Consider the following 15,625-nt stretch of genomic DNA (forward strand, 5'->3'; position numbering starts at 1 on the left):
AAATGAGTTTCCTCACTGTACTTGTGGGTCGAAGGCACATATATCAACCCACTAGATTGTGTTATGTATCATTAGGTATAGGATGTGCTATGATGCAGTGACCTGTTATATTGGTAGATCTGTATGATTACTTGTATTGCTGGTTATTGTTTATTTGTTGCATATGTCGACATAGTGTAGTTGGGTTGAGGCAGTATGACTTTGTTCTGTAAGCCAACAAACCTGGGGCAATCCAGTCCGATGACTGTGGACCCAGTTTGTATGCATTGTATATATATTGTTGTATGTGGTATTTTGGGAGAACTCACTAAGCTTTGACTTACATTTGTTAATTTCATTGTTTTTAGGTACATCAGATGATCGAGACAAAACAAATTCGTGATCGTACACATCCTCTGCTGATTTATATTTTGAGAGACTAATTGTTACTCTGATTCTATGGGTTTGACTTGAAAATAATACTTGAGCATCTTGTGGTTTTTGTGAAAATGAGTTATTAAAATAAAAAATTTTATTATGATACTTGGGATGTTATATTTTTCATGCTTTTACTAATATTTCTTTTTATACGAGTCATACGTCAAATAAATATCTTGATATGGAAACCTAGGTAGTAAGTTCCACGTATGTTTTATTAAACATCATAAAATAACATAAAAAATCAACACAATAGAACAATATATAGCACATGGACCGAAATGGATAGAAAAAATATGATAATAAAAAAAATCTATAATGTAACTTTTTAAAAAGAAGGGGGTCTTTATTAAAATGTAATTATTTATTAAAATATTAACTTTTCAAAGTGAATTTGATTCTAGAAGTATATAAACGTGGAGGCCACATGGCAACTTAGCTATTGGTTGGCAAAAAATACACAACTTTGAAGCCTGTATTAGAGTATTAGACCCTTCAACTATGAGATATTACACAAAACGTCTTAGTTCTTATTCATCTTTATGCCTTTGTAATTGCATAAGTCTAAAAGCAATACCATGATAATTTTATTTGTTGTTTTATATGTTTTTTTTTTTTTTTTTAAATTATAGACGCACAAAACAACTGGATGTCTGGATCAACGTAAATGCATGCTTTTAAATCTTTAAAAATATTCAAAGTGTTGCATTAAAGTAATGCATTGTTTTAAACAAATAGAAAGATATTAGGTAGTAAGGTAGAGTTGATTATTTCATCTCATTCATAACATGAAACTTTAATATAGAGTTTGATAAACTAAAATAAGAATAGTTGTCTTAGGACTTGATGGATTAAATCATGTGAAAAGAGCAAAGCTAACATTATAAATCATTGTATTTGGTTTAACATATGAATATACCATTATACCTAGACGCGACAAAACCCTTAACTCCTTAAGGATAGAAACAAGTAAAATTTGTTTCAGATAAATTATTAAAATATAGAATATTTTAAGTTTGCTAAAAACACATTTGATTGGGATACATTAACCCATTATTTATATTTTCTCCGTTTATAACGAAAGAAGCAAATAATACAAATATAAGTATGCAAAGTTCATATTAAAACAATAATTTGTTTTATAAGAGATCAATTTAAAAGTTTGTATGCATTTGAATCTCTACGGCGAAATGACATTTGTCGTATTTGATCATTTTCATTTATAATTAATTTTTATGTTTATATATTGATTCGTTATAAATAAATATAGACTTAAATGTGTGTGCACAAGCACATGCGAACACGCACCATTCTTACCAATCCATCAACATAATTTTTCTTAGTTATTTGATTCAACTTTTTTTGCACCGTTTATAAACATCACATTAGATAGCAATAAAAGTGATCCATAAAATAGTAATTGTTGTTATATTTTATTGTTTAAACTTTGGATAAAGTGACAAATGGATAAAACGAACATACGATGCAATTTTAACAATTTACCCTAATATATACAAGATGAGTTGAACAGTGACGTAACTAGGATTTTATTTTAGGGTGGGCCAAATAATATATAAAATATGAACGATATATAAAATCTAGAATTTAGAATGGGGTGCGTCAAATCACAACCTTAGTTCATTTTATTTAACAGAAATATTATATATATAAACTTGAAATTTTATAGGTGGGCCAAGACCCACCTTTACCTCTATGTGGCTCCATTGGAGTTGAATTGTCTTATTATGAATAAGTTAAATTCTTACATTTGATTACACATATAAAACTATTTAAAATCTTGTAAAAATTATGCTTTATATTTACGATGTTTACAGATAAATTGACTTGTTTGAAAGACAAATACAACTACAATCATTGTAGACGTTCTCATCCACTTTCGCAAAAGAAATTAAATATCTCTTACTTTTTGTTTCTATATATCCTCCTACCCAATGAAATGGTGACATGTGTAACATTTATTGTTCATTTAATGAGATTTAATGATATTTTAGGATATTAATATGACACATGTCATCATTTAAATGGGTATGAGGATTGGTAGGATCAAAAGGTAGGAGGATATTTAATTTCTCCTTTCGCAATAGTCGTTGTGCTTTCCATTTAACGTTTTAACCGCCGCGGGGAGAAAGTGAAAAAGACTAGTATATCAACATACTTTTTAAAAAGGGACTAATCATGTAAAACCAATATCTCAAAGACTCATCTGCATTTTCTGAATAGTTAAAGGGTCAATTTGGTAAACGACTAATTCCTATTTTCGTTCAAAGAATTTTCAAAGTCAAAGCAGAGTATAGACTGGTCAGAGATTAACTACCCATCTCCCCTTCAAATCCTTCCTCCTCTCATCCCAAGACTGCAACTCCAAACCAATCGATCAAAATTCTTTCATTTGGATCCATTAATCAATCTCTACTCTGATCTATAATCTTCTGTATTATTTATAGTTCTTAGCCATGAATAGTAATCCAGCTACGCCGATGAACGCAAACGCTCCGTCGTCAAGCTCCGGTGGCGCTGGATCCCCTGATTCAACTGCTCCAAGGAGAAATTCGAAACGACCTAAATGTATATTCCTCTTTTATCCTTGTTAGGTTTACTTTTTCTTTTGCTGGATACTCCAAGTTTCAGATGCAGTCCGTTACTTTTTAGCTATCTGATTTATTCGTTACTTTTGGTGTACTATGTTATGCTTCTTTTAATCGGGATGAACAGTTTTTATTGCTACCTTTAGGTATTTGAATTGATTCAGCGCGTCTATCTAATTGTTGATGTTGGTTGAGCTCTTAAGAGTTAAGAATTAAGAAACCCTAGCATCTTCATCCAGCTAAGGGATAAGAGAGGGCAAAGTGAATTAATTTAGGCTGGGTAAAATCAACAAGATGTTTATGTTTCACCTTTAGATCTTCAAAAGATGTAGAATATTGAACCATTTAGGGTTTGTTCTTCGGTTCACGCCCTGTGTGTTTTTGTCTATTTGGTTTAAGATATCTGTTTGTGTGCCTAATTTGGTGCAAATACTAATTTCCTTTCTTATGCATCCCTTTCAGATTCTAGGTTTACACAGCAGGAACTTCCAGCATGCAAGCCAATTCTTACTCCAAAATGGGTGAGCATCTTCATTTACCCTACCCCTATTCTTTTTCTCCATCAATATATCAAAAATCAACAAGCTTTAACTCTCTTTATGTTTTGTACCACAGGTGATTTCAGCTTTCATGCTTGTAACCATTGTCTTCATACCAATAGGACTTGCTTCCCTCTTTGCTTCTCGTGATGTATGATTCAAATTTCAATCCCTCTAAATTCATGAACATTTCCTTTCTTTCTTTCTTGTATTGTTTATTGTTTATTAATTTTGGATTTTTGTTCATTCAAATAGGTAGTTGAAATCATTGACCGATACGATAATGCCTGCGTACAAGGGTCAAAAAGTCAAAAGGTCCAATATATACAATCCAATGCAAGTAAGACCTGCACGAGAACCTTGACAGTAAGTTCAAACCAACTACTTTCTTGATCATTGATTCATTTCTGCATGATTACATACATAAACAATTCAAATTCACATCTATAAGTCTTTCTTTTAATGATATTTCTCAAATGAATGGAATTTTAGGTCACAAAGCGTATGAAGCAGCCTATATACGTGTACTACCAACTCGACAATTACTACCAGAATCATCGGAGGTATGTGAAGAGCCGAAGTGATCAGCAATTAAGAAACCGTGGTGATGAAAATGACACAAGTTCATGTAAGCCCGAACATAATGCAAATGGGATGCCAATTGTGCCATGTGGGCTTGTAGCGTGGAGTTTATTCAATGACACATATGCATTCTCCATCAGCAACAACCAATCATTACCCGTAAACAAGAGACATATTTCATGGAAAAGTGACAGAGAGGACAAATTTGGCAGTGATGTTTTCCCAAAAAACTTCCAAAATGGAAGTCTCATTGGTGGTGCACGTCTCAACGAGTCCATACCAGTAAGATCCTGTTTTTTACTTTTGTTTTTGACTTAATGGGTTAAGCACTTACTTTTGACAGCTATAAATGGCTGTTTCTAATGACTCAGTTGATTAAGCAAAAAACCTAGCTTTAGGTAAAATCGTCATTTAGTCTCATTCAGTGCTCGATCCTCTTTTCTAGCACTATACAGTTTACCCGAAGTCTCACAAGCACTATACAGTTTACTAATTACAAATGTAAAAATACCTAATGGGATCTTTTTTTTTTAATAGTTAAGTGAGCAGGAAGACCTTATTGTGTGGATGAGAACTGCAGCTCTCCCAACTTTTAGAAAATTGTATGGAAAAATAGAAGTGGATATTCAAGCAGGAGAAACTATAACTGTTGTATTAGAGAACAACTACAACACTTATAGTTTTAGTGGCAAGAAGAAACTTGTGCTTTCAACCACAAGTTGGCTTGGAGGAAAGAATAACTTTATTGGCATCGCGTATCTTGCTGTTGGTGGATTATGCTTCATACTAGCTACAACTTTCACCCTCATATATTTAGTTAAACCAAGGTAATTAATTTATTAATTATATTTTTGGGGTGTTCACAAAATCATAAAATAGCATACTTTATACAATATATTTCTATTTCAGGCATCTTGGAGATCCGAATTATTTGTCATGGAACAGAAACCCAGGTGGTCATTGATGTGGGATTCTGATGTTGTATGTATGTATGTAATCTTTTATATTTTGTTTAATATTTTGTTTTTTGAGATAAGACTTGAAGATAGATAATTATTTGTATCATTGAGCACAAAATGAAACATGTATTTTGATGTCATTTGAGTATTACACCGAATGTTACTGTTAATCTATTTCTTGAATCCTCACAACTTCCATTGCATTTATTTCAAACATAGAAATTCTTGAGATACGAACATATTCTATCTCTATTTTGATTAGTTATACTTACAAAAAGCTGTCTCTAATCATGTAAAAGAAAACCCATTAGAAGTAGATGAAATGGCAGCCGTCATAACCTGTTACCACAAATCAACAAGTAAAGAGTTAGTGGTCTGTCTTTATATACATTAAGTCTATTTTTTTTTCTTCAATAAACCCACTAAGTCATTAAATCCAGATTGAGTCTAAAAGGAAACAATCCTACACAACTGTACAGATTAAGTGTTCTTGTTAAGTAAAAAAGAAACAGTCTCTTACTTGGATCAGCGGTGACGAGCATGGCTGAGCCGCCAAATTCACAGGTGCCTCCGGCAACTTTTGTTCTTTGCCAGTAGCTATTAAACGCATAAGAAGCATGTGCAAACAATGTATCCGGTTGAAAACATTCACCATTTGGTTGCAATGACTCACAATCCGCCCCTGAACCACACGCGTAATTCATAGCTTCTTGGATGATCGGATCTGGTACAGACGGTTTAGCTACACACCACAGGGCGGATTCCGGCGAACTATGAGCTGGCGGTGATCGTGTCGGAGGTGGGTACACAATTGGCGGTTCAAAAAGTGGTGGTGCTGGTATGAACCCTGTAGGAGACGGAAATGTGAAAGTCGGTGGGCTTGGTTCGTTTGAGCCGGAAGGTGGATTGTTGTAAGATCCGCTAGGGGTGGGTTCGTAGGTGGCGGGTGGATTGGAAGATCCGCTAGGGGTGGGTTGATAGGTGGCGGGTGGGTTGGAAGATCCGCTAGGAGTGGGTTGATAGGTGGCAGGTGAGCCTGGGGTGCTGGTGGTGGTGGGTGGTGTGGAGAAAGAGAAAGGTGGTGTATGGTAGGAGGAAGATGATGTGGCGGGTGGTGATGGGGTGTAAGATCCGATGGCAGGTGGCAGAGTGGTGGAGGAAGGTGGTGAAAAACCTGGGGGGCTTGAGCAATATGCCTCGGGTAAAACCGGAGTAAGTGGATCGACAGGTGGCAATGGTAGATCATCATGATTAACGATATGATATCCATCTATATCTGTATCTGCAAACACATATGCATAATCAACCAACATTATAGAATAGAGACATAGTAGTAACATGTTGTTCGTGTTCATGTTTATGAGTGTTGTGTATACATACATACGCTTATGTAATTATGTATACGTGTATTAATTTGTGTGTGTATATATATGAGTGAGAAATGGGGGGAGATGGAGGTTGGATACTTGGGGAGATGGTGGTGGAAATGGGTATGTAAGAGATTCTTGGCTTAAGAATGGATTAAAGAACCATTTGGCATTTGGCATGTAAAATGTAAAGTGGGACCTTTTATTTTGCTTGCTTTCTACTCAAAGCTATTAGCTATGTGAAAGGCTCGTAGTAGTAGCAGTAGCATACATGCTAGGCTAAAAGTGTCATACAATACCACAATCCACGATACTTTTAATGGAATGTAGGTTTGGGATCCATGGGTGATGGGTATACTTGTTTCATAGTCAAAAGACTTTCTTAGATTTGAATCTTTTAATAAGTTATCAAATGTCGAAAGTTGTTTGTGAAAGTTGATAATGCGATATTGGAAAATTGAAATCAGATAATAACCGTAATAAAAGTTTCCAGGTTTCTTTGTCATTGTTATTATTATTTTTTATCTTATTATTTTTTATAAAATAGCTAAAACACGCACCGCAATTTTTTACTATTATTGTTATTACTTTTCTGGATGGTCTCTATAAAATGGACTATTTTTTTTTAATATACGGATCAATCAATCTTGCATTGAATACGATGAAGCCCGAATCAACTTTCTTTGGATTGGATTAAGCCTAGTTCGAAAATATTTTTTTTCTTTCCGACTTTTCAATCTACAATATTTTTTGATAATCATGCAATTTTGTTTGTTTGTTTGTTTGTTTTAAGCATATGATTATTCAAGTTTTTCATTTCTTGTACAAAATTCAAATTTAACATAAACTATATGAGATTTGTGAGACTAACCGATACGGTTTGGATCTTTAGTCTTTTAGACTTTGAAAGTTCTGAATTGAGTTGATTTTCACCCATTGTGGTAGATCTTATATTAGACTCTAAGGCTTGAGGGCGTGGGCACGATTTGACCCTCGGTTTGCGACGTTCGACCAGGGGAACATCGCCCCACCCTATGGTTTGGCTGCATGCGGCTAAAACCACCCGAATCCTCTATTTCTCTATTCTTTATTCTTTTTCTCTTCTTCCAATGCTTTGAACAGTCAAGATGTCTTTTTCCAACAATCCAAACAACTAAAAAACATTCACTAGAAACACCTCAAATCATTCTTTTGATCAACTGACTTTTTTGTCCCTCATTTATCACTATGACGGTATGCTACCTTATTGTACATAACAATACTCACAACAATACCCACAACCACAAATCCTATCCGACACCAAATTTAATCCGTTTGATTTTTTGACTTAACCTGAATTCGTTCAAGAAAGTCAAGAGCAATTTGATTCCAAACCCGAATTCGTTTAAGAAACCCAATCCACCAAAGCACGTAATAAAAGAAAATAGAAGGCGGAGGCCAAAGCATGGGAACCATAGGAATGATAGCATTGGCACATGCATGGATCGATGTTTCCGAAGATGTGAAGGTTGGAAATGACAAAAAACATTATCATTTTTTAAGGCGAGTTACAAAAAGGTTTTATAAAGGAATGAAACAAGGAGAGTATCGTACAAAAGACCAAGTGTATTCCAAATGGTGGAAGACAAACAAGGAAGTCATGTTGTTTAATGATTTGTATAACAACATCAAACGTCAACGATAAAGTGGAGAAAATGATGATGTGATTTTGAAGAAAACTCTAAAAGTGTACCAACAACAAAATAAGAAGGATTCTAAGTTTATTGAGTTTTGGAATGTCGAGAAAGATAACCAAAAATGGAAAAAATAGCAAAACATTCGATGGAGATATCGATAGTGGTTCAAAACGCTCAAGAACATTCAAATTCGAATACTCTACATCAGATGCTCGTATTAGAATCGACCTCAACGGTGATGAATCCGTTTAAGTTACACCACATTCCCGACCAATGGGAATGGACAAAGCAAAACACAAAGATAAGAGGCAAAGCAATAGATTCAGATGACTTGAAAGTGATGTGAGAAAAGGTAAAGGGTCTACACGAAAGAATTGACAATTTTTTGCAGATTGCTTCCGAAATAGGGTGTAGGAAACAAAGTGACAGTGACATGAAAATATAAACGCTCGACACAAGTCACATGACCATGAATGAGCTTGAAATTGCGTTTGTGATCAAAGTCGACCTTAAAAAACGTTATGTTTATTAGTTTTTTTAATCGCTTGTTGTGTGTTTTTTTTATGTTTGCATGTTTTTAAATTTATAGTTATTTTTATTTTCTAAGTTTTTTTTGGAATTTTTTTAATGTCATGTTATGTTTTTTTTCTAAGTTGTTTAGGAGTTTTTTTAATGTCATGTTTTTTTTAAGTAATGAAATTTATATTTTTTTTATTAAAAATTGAATTATTTAATAAAATTTTAGAAACTAATATGTTTGTCATGGTACCCACACGGGCACACCTAATGTGTGACAAGAAACTTTGGTTTGGTGGTAAAAATGAAGTGGCAGAGACAAAATATATGGTAAAGATGACACTACATCCTGCAACCTAATATTATATATCATCGCCAGTCAAATAAGACATATCTTATATGGTCACATACTGTACACATGACCCCCTTTTAAGGCTATCACTTAAATCATAGAACATCATTGATCAAAACAATGTATTTAATTTTCAAAACATGACTTTTATTATAAAATTTTGTTCCCAACTGATTTGCTCCCATTTAACGGTCATTCAATCATTCATTTAAACTCTTTCTAGATATGAGATTTTTCCCACATTTTCCAGCTAAACAAAATGGTTAAAGCATGTAGTGAAATTGATCTCATACTCCACTTGAGTGGTTCGCTAAGCCACTCGCCACCACCCTTGTTTGAGATTCGCTACACCTAATGTGTGACAAGAAACCTTGGTTTGGTGGTAAAAATGAAATGGTAGAGACAAAATATATGGCAAAGATGACACTACATCCTGCAACCTAACATTATACATCATTGCCAGTAAAATAAGACATATCTTATATGGTCCCACACCGTACCCATTACCCCCTTTAAGGCTATCACTTAAATCGTAGAACACCAATGATCAAAACAATGTATCTAATTTTCAAAACACGACTTTCATTATAAAATTTTGTTCCCAACTGATTCGCTCTCATTTAACGGTCCTTCGATCCTTCATTTAAACTCTTTCTAGATATGAGATTTTTTCCCACATTTTCCAGCTAAACAAAATAGTTAAAGCATGTAGTGAAATTGATCTCATACCCCACTTGAGTGATTCACTAAACCACTCGCCACCACCCTTGTTTGAGATTCGCTACACCCCCTCCCCCTTCTGGAGTAATAAAATGGGAATACAAATCCAATTAACCGATGAATTACAAAATTTACATCCAAAATGTTTTCTAAATTACATTATTCATAAAACCAAAATGAAATAACAGATGCATGAAATAATAATAAAGATAAATAGATAGACTAACTTGAATGTTGTGATTATAAATTTCAAGAGATGATAACTTTGAAAGTACTCAAATCTTACACAAAACAACTATGATTTATTCATAATGGGCAAATCCCTAATGCCCTATTTATATACACATATAGACTCTTCGAGAGTCTGGTACACTTATGAGTACAAACGATGAACTTACATTATTACAATCTATTATGACAAACTATTATTCTAAGATGACAAACACAATTATTCTTCTTACATTATTATAATCACAACAAAAGGACTCGTAACACTCTTACCCCCACTTTGTGCTACAAGGCGAGAGCTCGCCAAGGAGCTAGCAAGAGGAGAGATGAAAGATAAAATAGTTTTTTTTTTTTTTTTTTTTTTTTTGCAAAAAAAGAATCTTATCAAAACAACTCCTTACCTTATAAAACTCTTAATTATACAAAAACCACTATAAATTGAAATTTATTGAGTTTAACTACCATGTTTTTTATAATATAACCATTTAAATTTTAAATTTAAAAAATAAAACAAATTTAATCGTCATGGACAAGAAAAAAGCCTAAGGCTCCAACTCACAGCCTAGGAAGCAAAATTGCAGCCCATAACATCCCATGAGTATTTGAGCCTTTTTAAATTTTTTTTATTGGTATTTAATTAAATTACTTTATCCTTTTTGAAAAAATGGTAAATTCAAACAAAATAATGAGTTTGAGACTACCACTATTTTTTATCTTGCAAAATGGGAACTAATAGAAAAACAAATAAGAAAAGCCTAATTGGATATTCACCGTACTAGGGTTTAAGCAATTTGGGTTCAGTTTAACTGCAACCACCGGCTACACGACGGTCGGTGAGCAAAACCCTTAAACCTCAGATCGGAGAACTAATTATTCTTCTTAAATCCGCCATGGACGTGTTTTTTATCTTCTAGTACTTCTTCAATTCGCGTGTGTGGTGTTATTCGAGTTAAGAATGAGTGCTCGCACGCGTTCGTTCTCCAGGTACGTCTTCAACAATCTTCAGTTACTCGCTTTACGCTCATCGAATTCCGGACTTAGGACGTATCCAAACCGCCGTTTTGTATCGATTCCCGGAAGAATTGATGCTGTTTTTGTACCAACTAATCAAAACCCTCATTTTTGTGTTCGGAGCTACTGTTCTGGGAAGAACAGCAAAGGGAATAATGAGTTTACCGAAGAAATAGAGTATTTAGATGAATCAGGCAGTGTTATTTACACTGGTAAGGGTATAAGATCTGTTGAGCCTGGAGTGGATGACCATGTAATGGTTGGTGGTTTAAAACAGCCATTTTCAAACGCTTCAGCAGTTGCTAAGATTGTTGAGATTGTCAAAAGGTGGAAATGGGGTCCTGAAATGGAGACTCAGTTGGATAAGCTTCAGTTCGTTCCAAACATGATTCATATCACCCAAGCTTTGAAGATCACCGGAGATGGTGATGCATCCTTGAGTCTATTCAGATGGGCAAAAAGGCAATCTTGGTATTCACCTAGTGATGAGTGTTATCTTGCATTGATTGATAGGTTAAACCAGAGTAGAGATTTTGAAGGGATTCATTCGGTGTTCGATGATCTCATTTGTGATTCAACCAAAACAAAAGTTCCGGAATTCAATGCTTTCAGTAGAATCGTTCAATACCTTGCAAAAGCTGAAAAGTTAGAAGTTTCCTTTTGTTGTTTCAAGAAGATTCAAGAATCCGGTTGTAAAGTCGACACGAAAACCTACAACTCTCTTATAACCTTGTTCTTAGATAAGGGTTTGCCTTTTAAAGCATTTGAGATATATGAAAACATGGAAGATTCTAATTGTTCATTAGATAAATCAACCTATGAGTTAATGATCCCAAACTTAGCCAAATCAGGTCGAATCGATGCAGCATTGAAGCTCTTCCAACAAATGAAAGAGAAATCTCTCCAACCAGGTTTTACAATCTTTTCATCACTTATTGATTCTTTAGGAAAAGCTGGGAGATTAGACATGGCCATGAAAGTCTACATGGAAATGCAAGGTCTTGGAATCAAACCATCAGCCACCATGTTTGTTTCCATGATTGAATCCTATATAAAAGCTGGTAAGCTAGACACTGCTTTAAAGATTTGGGATGAAATGAAAAGAGCCCGATTTAGACCTAATTATGGTCTCTACACCATGGTTGTAGAATCCCATGCTAAATCAGGAAAGCTTGAAACTGCAATGTCAATCTTTCTAGAAATGGAAAAATCTGGTTTTTTACCAACTCCAAGTACTTACTCATGCTTGCTAGAAATGCATGCTGCTAATGGTCAACTTGATTCAGCCATGAAACTGTACAACTCAATGAACAACGCAGGGGTAAAACCGGGAATGACCACTTACACTTCTTTACTAACCCTCTTAGCAAAAAAGAAACTTCTAGATGTTTCTGCCAAGATTCTTCTTGAAATGAAAGCAATCGGGTACTCTGTAGATATAACTGCTAGTGATGTTCTTATGGTTTTTATCAAAGATTCTTCCGTTGATCTTGCTTTAAAATGGTTAAGATTCATGGGTTCTTCTGGAATCCGAACGAATAATTTCATAATCAGACAACTTTTTGAATCTTGCATGAAGAACGGTTTATACGAGTCAGCAAAACCGCTTCTAGAAACTTATGTTGACTCATCCGCTAAAGTTGACCTCATTCTCTACACTTCAATTCTAGCCCATCTTGTAAGATGTCAAGAAGAACAAAAAGAAAAACATTTAATGTCGATTTTAAGCGCGACAAATCACAAAGCACATAAATTCATGTGTGGGCTATTCACGGGACCCGAGAAAAGAAAACAACCCGTGTTAGCTTTCGTCCGTGAGTTTTTCCAAGGTATCGATTACGAAAACGAAGAAGGGCAAACTCGGTATTTTGTAAATGTTCTTTTGAACTATCTTGTGCTCATGGGTCAGATAAATCGGGCACGTTGTGTGTGGAAAGTTTCATATGAAAACAAGCTTTTTCCTAAAGCGATTGTGTTTGATCAACATATCGCGTGGTCACTTGATGTTAGGAATTTGTCAGTTGGAGCTGCACTTGTGGCAGTTGTTCATACGCTTCATAGGTTTAGGAAAAGGATGTTGTATTATGGTGTTGTGCCACGTAGGATTAAGTTGGTAACGGGGCCCACTTTGAAGATTGTGGTGGCACAGATGTTGAGTTCAGTGGAATCGCCTTTTGAGGTTAGTAAAGTGGTTTTGAGGGCACCTGGGGATTCGGTGTCTGAATGGTTTAAGAAGCCGATTGTTCAACAGTTTCTTTTGAATGAGATTCCATCAAGAGGTGATATTTTGATGCATAAGCTTAATATTCTTTTTCCTAGCTCTGCCCCTGAGATTAGGTCCTTGACTCCACCTAAACCGCTTGTTGGTGGGAGGGCAATGTAGTAATAATGTGCATGCATATGTATATGTATTGTGTTTTGTTGCTGGAAGGGAAATGTAGTAGTTTTATCATGTTGGCATTTGTGTTTTTCAAGTTAAAGAAAAGATTACAGATGATAGCTGTGTTCATATAATAAAGTGACCATCCTTTTGACCATTTTAACATCAAACTTACAATATGGATTTTGTGGTTTGCGATTCAAATGGTTTTTATCATATAAAACCTTGTGAAAACGTTCACATTTTGCAAAACGTATCATTTGTGTGAAATGATGATTTCATATTGCAAAAAAAAATGTTTTGTTATAGATTAGGGGGTGTTTGGGATTGCTTTTACACATCAAAAGTCTTTTTTATAGAAGAACTTTTTGTAAAAGAAGCTTTTTAAAAAGTGTTTGGATTAGCAAAATGATTTTTAGCTTAACTTTTACATGTAAAATCATAAAAAGTTACAAAAAGTCAGGTTTTTGTGACTTTTTGAAACCCCTCATTTTACTCTATACAAAAAGTCATTTTAAAAAGAACTTTTCTATTACCCAAACATCTTTTTAATTTTTTGAAAAAGTTAAAAGTCAAGTCATTCTAAAAACAATCCCAAACACCCCCTAGATGATATAAAATAATTTTTGCAATTGACCCGGGTGCAGAAAAGGTGATGTTTTGTAAAAGGGAAAATGAACTGGGCCCATCGAATTTTTGACTTATGGTTTAAATGGTCCCTAAACTATTTTTCTTATTGAGGCATAAGGTGAGTTTTGACCATTCTAACCTAGAATAATCATAATCATTCTAAGCTAGAATAATTAGTTTCATGTGCCTCATTAGCAAATTATCTCGAAAGTCAACATTTTGGACCTTAATTTTTGTTGGGTTGACTAATTTGTAAGTCAACACAAGCTTCAATTCAACTGCACACATTCAAATCACTTTCGAACATGCAACCAAATGAAACACAACAACTTCAAAACTCATTTCAATCTTTCACACAAAATTGAAAACCAAAATCCATTAAGTTGTATTTCCGTCAAAATCATTCAACTGGTTTCAAGACCCGTTCGTTCGAATGCAACAACAAAAAATCAAGCAAATCAAAACCATCATCATCATGAAAGTGTTGTTTGTTTTTTCAAAACGAAAACGTTTGAAGTCTGCGGATCACTTCCGCAACCCTCTGCAAGTTGTAGAAAAATTGGATTAAACGGCTGCAACATGTAATAAAAAGTATGTTTGTTTTTTAAATTGAAATTTTTATACAATAGTTATAAATAATTGTAAATCATAAATTTATTTAGTTTAATTATATGCAAATCATATGATTTTTGAAGGCGTTTATATAAAATAATTAAACATAATATTTGCTAAATAACAATAAATAAAATTGTAAATTTAGCGAAAATGCTCATTTCGTTAACTTTTCCAAGATGATGATTATTTTTCCGATAAGCTTTAATAAATTTGGTAATTTTAGTGATTACTTTTATAATTTATTAATATTTTGGTTATAGACAATGTAACACAAAAAAAATATTTATATAAAATTTACCAAATGGGTTTGAAATTATGTAAAATATACTCAAATTGTTTATAATATCTTTCATAATATTATTAAAATAATAAACATGTTTAAAAATTTTAAAACAAATCTATGTTGAATAATTTAAAGTAAGGTGTGAAGTGGTTTGAAAAGGAGAGTCAAATGTTACGACACGATGCACACGTACAACAGTTTTGAAGTCAGAAAGCATACGGGTTAACTCGCCAATCCGTTTAGAATTTTAATAAAAAAATTATATATATTTTAAATGTATTAAGTATTATTCGTAGGAATGTAGGATTAATGTTTGTATCTATGTTTGTATTAATGTGGCTATTACATTAGCACTTGAATTTATCTATGTTTGTATTAATGTTTTAGTTTGAACATGTTTCCATGAATGTTTTTAATCTTCATTTGCATCTAGAATTTATTCATGTTTAATTATCTATTTTATTTATGGAATCTAACCCACGAACCCCCAAACCTGTGAACCCGTATAAATAAGTGGGTTGACAGGTCGTATATGGGTTTATGTTCCAAACCCGCCAACCCTGTGACCTATATAGTTAATTGGGTCGTGTTCGGGTTGGTGTATTTTGAACCGCCAACCCGAACACCACACGATTGGTAGGCCTAGGTGGTGAAGGTTGGAAATCAAACCCTAATTCCAAGTTTAAAGACTTAAATATGAAGGAAACCTTAAAAGATCATGGGCTTGGGCTGCAGCCATCCTCA

The 15,625-nt window shown here is 34.0% G+C and overlaps 3 protein-coding genes across 3 annotated transcripts; 2 read left to right on the plus strand and 1 right to left on the minus strand.

The window, feature by feature from the left end:
- The first annotated feature begins 2,744 nt into the window (after positions 1 to 2,744).
- On the plus strand, positions 2,745 to 5,273 carry LOC145061060 (ALA-interacting subunit 3-like). Its single transcript, XM_079008428.1, has 7 exons — positions 2,745 to 3,003; positions 3,486 to 3,544; positions 3,639 to 3,713; positions 3,818 to 3,928; positions 4,055 to 4,426; positions 4,682 to 4,971; positions 5,054 to 5,273. The coding sequence occupies exons 1-7, from the start codon at positions 2,892 to 2,894 to the stop codon at positions 5,106 to 5,108; spliced, it is 1,074 nt and encodes a 357-aa protein (XP_078864554.1). The 5' UTR covers positions 2,745 to 2,891; the 3' UTR covers positions 5,109 to 5,273.
- On the minus strand, positions 5,191 to 6,576 carry LOC145061061 (Carbohydrate-binding X8 domain superfamily protein). The gene is made up of 2 exons (XM_079008429.1): positions 5,624 to 6,576; positions 5,191 to 5,442 (listed from the first exon to the last, which is right to left on the minus strand). Exons 1-2 carry the CDS (start codon positions 6,483 to 6,485, stop codon positions 5,411 to 5,413), a joined length of 894 nt encoding a protein of 297 aa, XP_078864555.1. The 5' UTR covers positions 6,486 to 6,576; the 3' UTR covers positions 5,191 to 5,410.
- A 4,115-nt stretch (positions 6,577 to 10,691) lies between these two features.
- On the plus strand, positions 10,692 to 13,470 carry EMB2217 (Pentatricopeptide repeat (PPR) superfamily protein). Its single transcript, XM_079009681.1, has one exon. The coding sequence runs from the start codon at positions 10,918 to 10,920 to the stop codon at positions 13,354 to 13,356; it is 2,439 nt and encodes an 812-aa protein (XP_078865807.1). The 5' UTR covers positions 10,692 to 10,917; the 3' UTR covers positions 13,357 to 13,470.
- Positions 13,471 to 15,625: the final 2,155 nt, after the last annotated feature.

The sequence above is a fragment of the Lactuca serriola genome, chromosome 7 (genome assembly GCF_051521515.1).
Source record: "Lactuca serriola cultivar US96UC23 chromosome 7, Lser_US96UC23_V15, whole genome shotgun sequence".
Lineage (NCBI taxonomy): Eukaryota > Viridiplantae > Streptophyta > Magnoliopsida > Asterales > Asteraceae > Lactuca > Lactuca serriola.

Coding starts and splice junctions, on each gene's coding strand:
- LOC145061061 (XM_079008429.1), bottom strand. CDS start 6,485: ATGTATGTATACACAACACTCATAAACATGAACACGAACAACATGTTA. Junction 5,443..5,623: donor GCTCGTCACCGCTGATCCAA/GTAAGAGACTGT, acceptor TTGTGGTAACAG/GTTATGACGGCTGCCATTTC.
- LOC145061060 (XM_079008428.1), top strand. CDS start 2,892: ATGAATAGTAATCCAGCTACGCCGATGAACGCAAACGCTCCGTCGTCA. Junction 3,929..4,054: donor CCTGCACGAGAACCTTGACA/GTAAGTTCAAAC, acceptor ATGGAATTTTAG/GTCACAAAGCGTATGAAGCA. Junction 4,972..5,053: donor ATATATTTAGTTAAACCAAG/GTAATTAATTTA, acceptor TTTCTATTTCAG/GCATCTTGGAGATCCGAATT.
- EMB2217 (XM_079009681.1), top strand. CDS start 10,918: ATGAGTGCTCGCACGCGTTCGTTCTCCAGGTACGTCTTCAACAATCTT.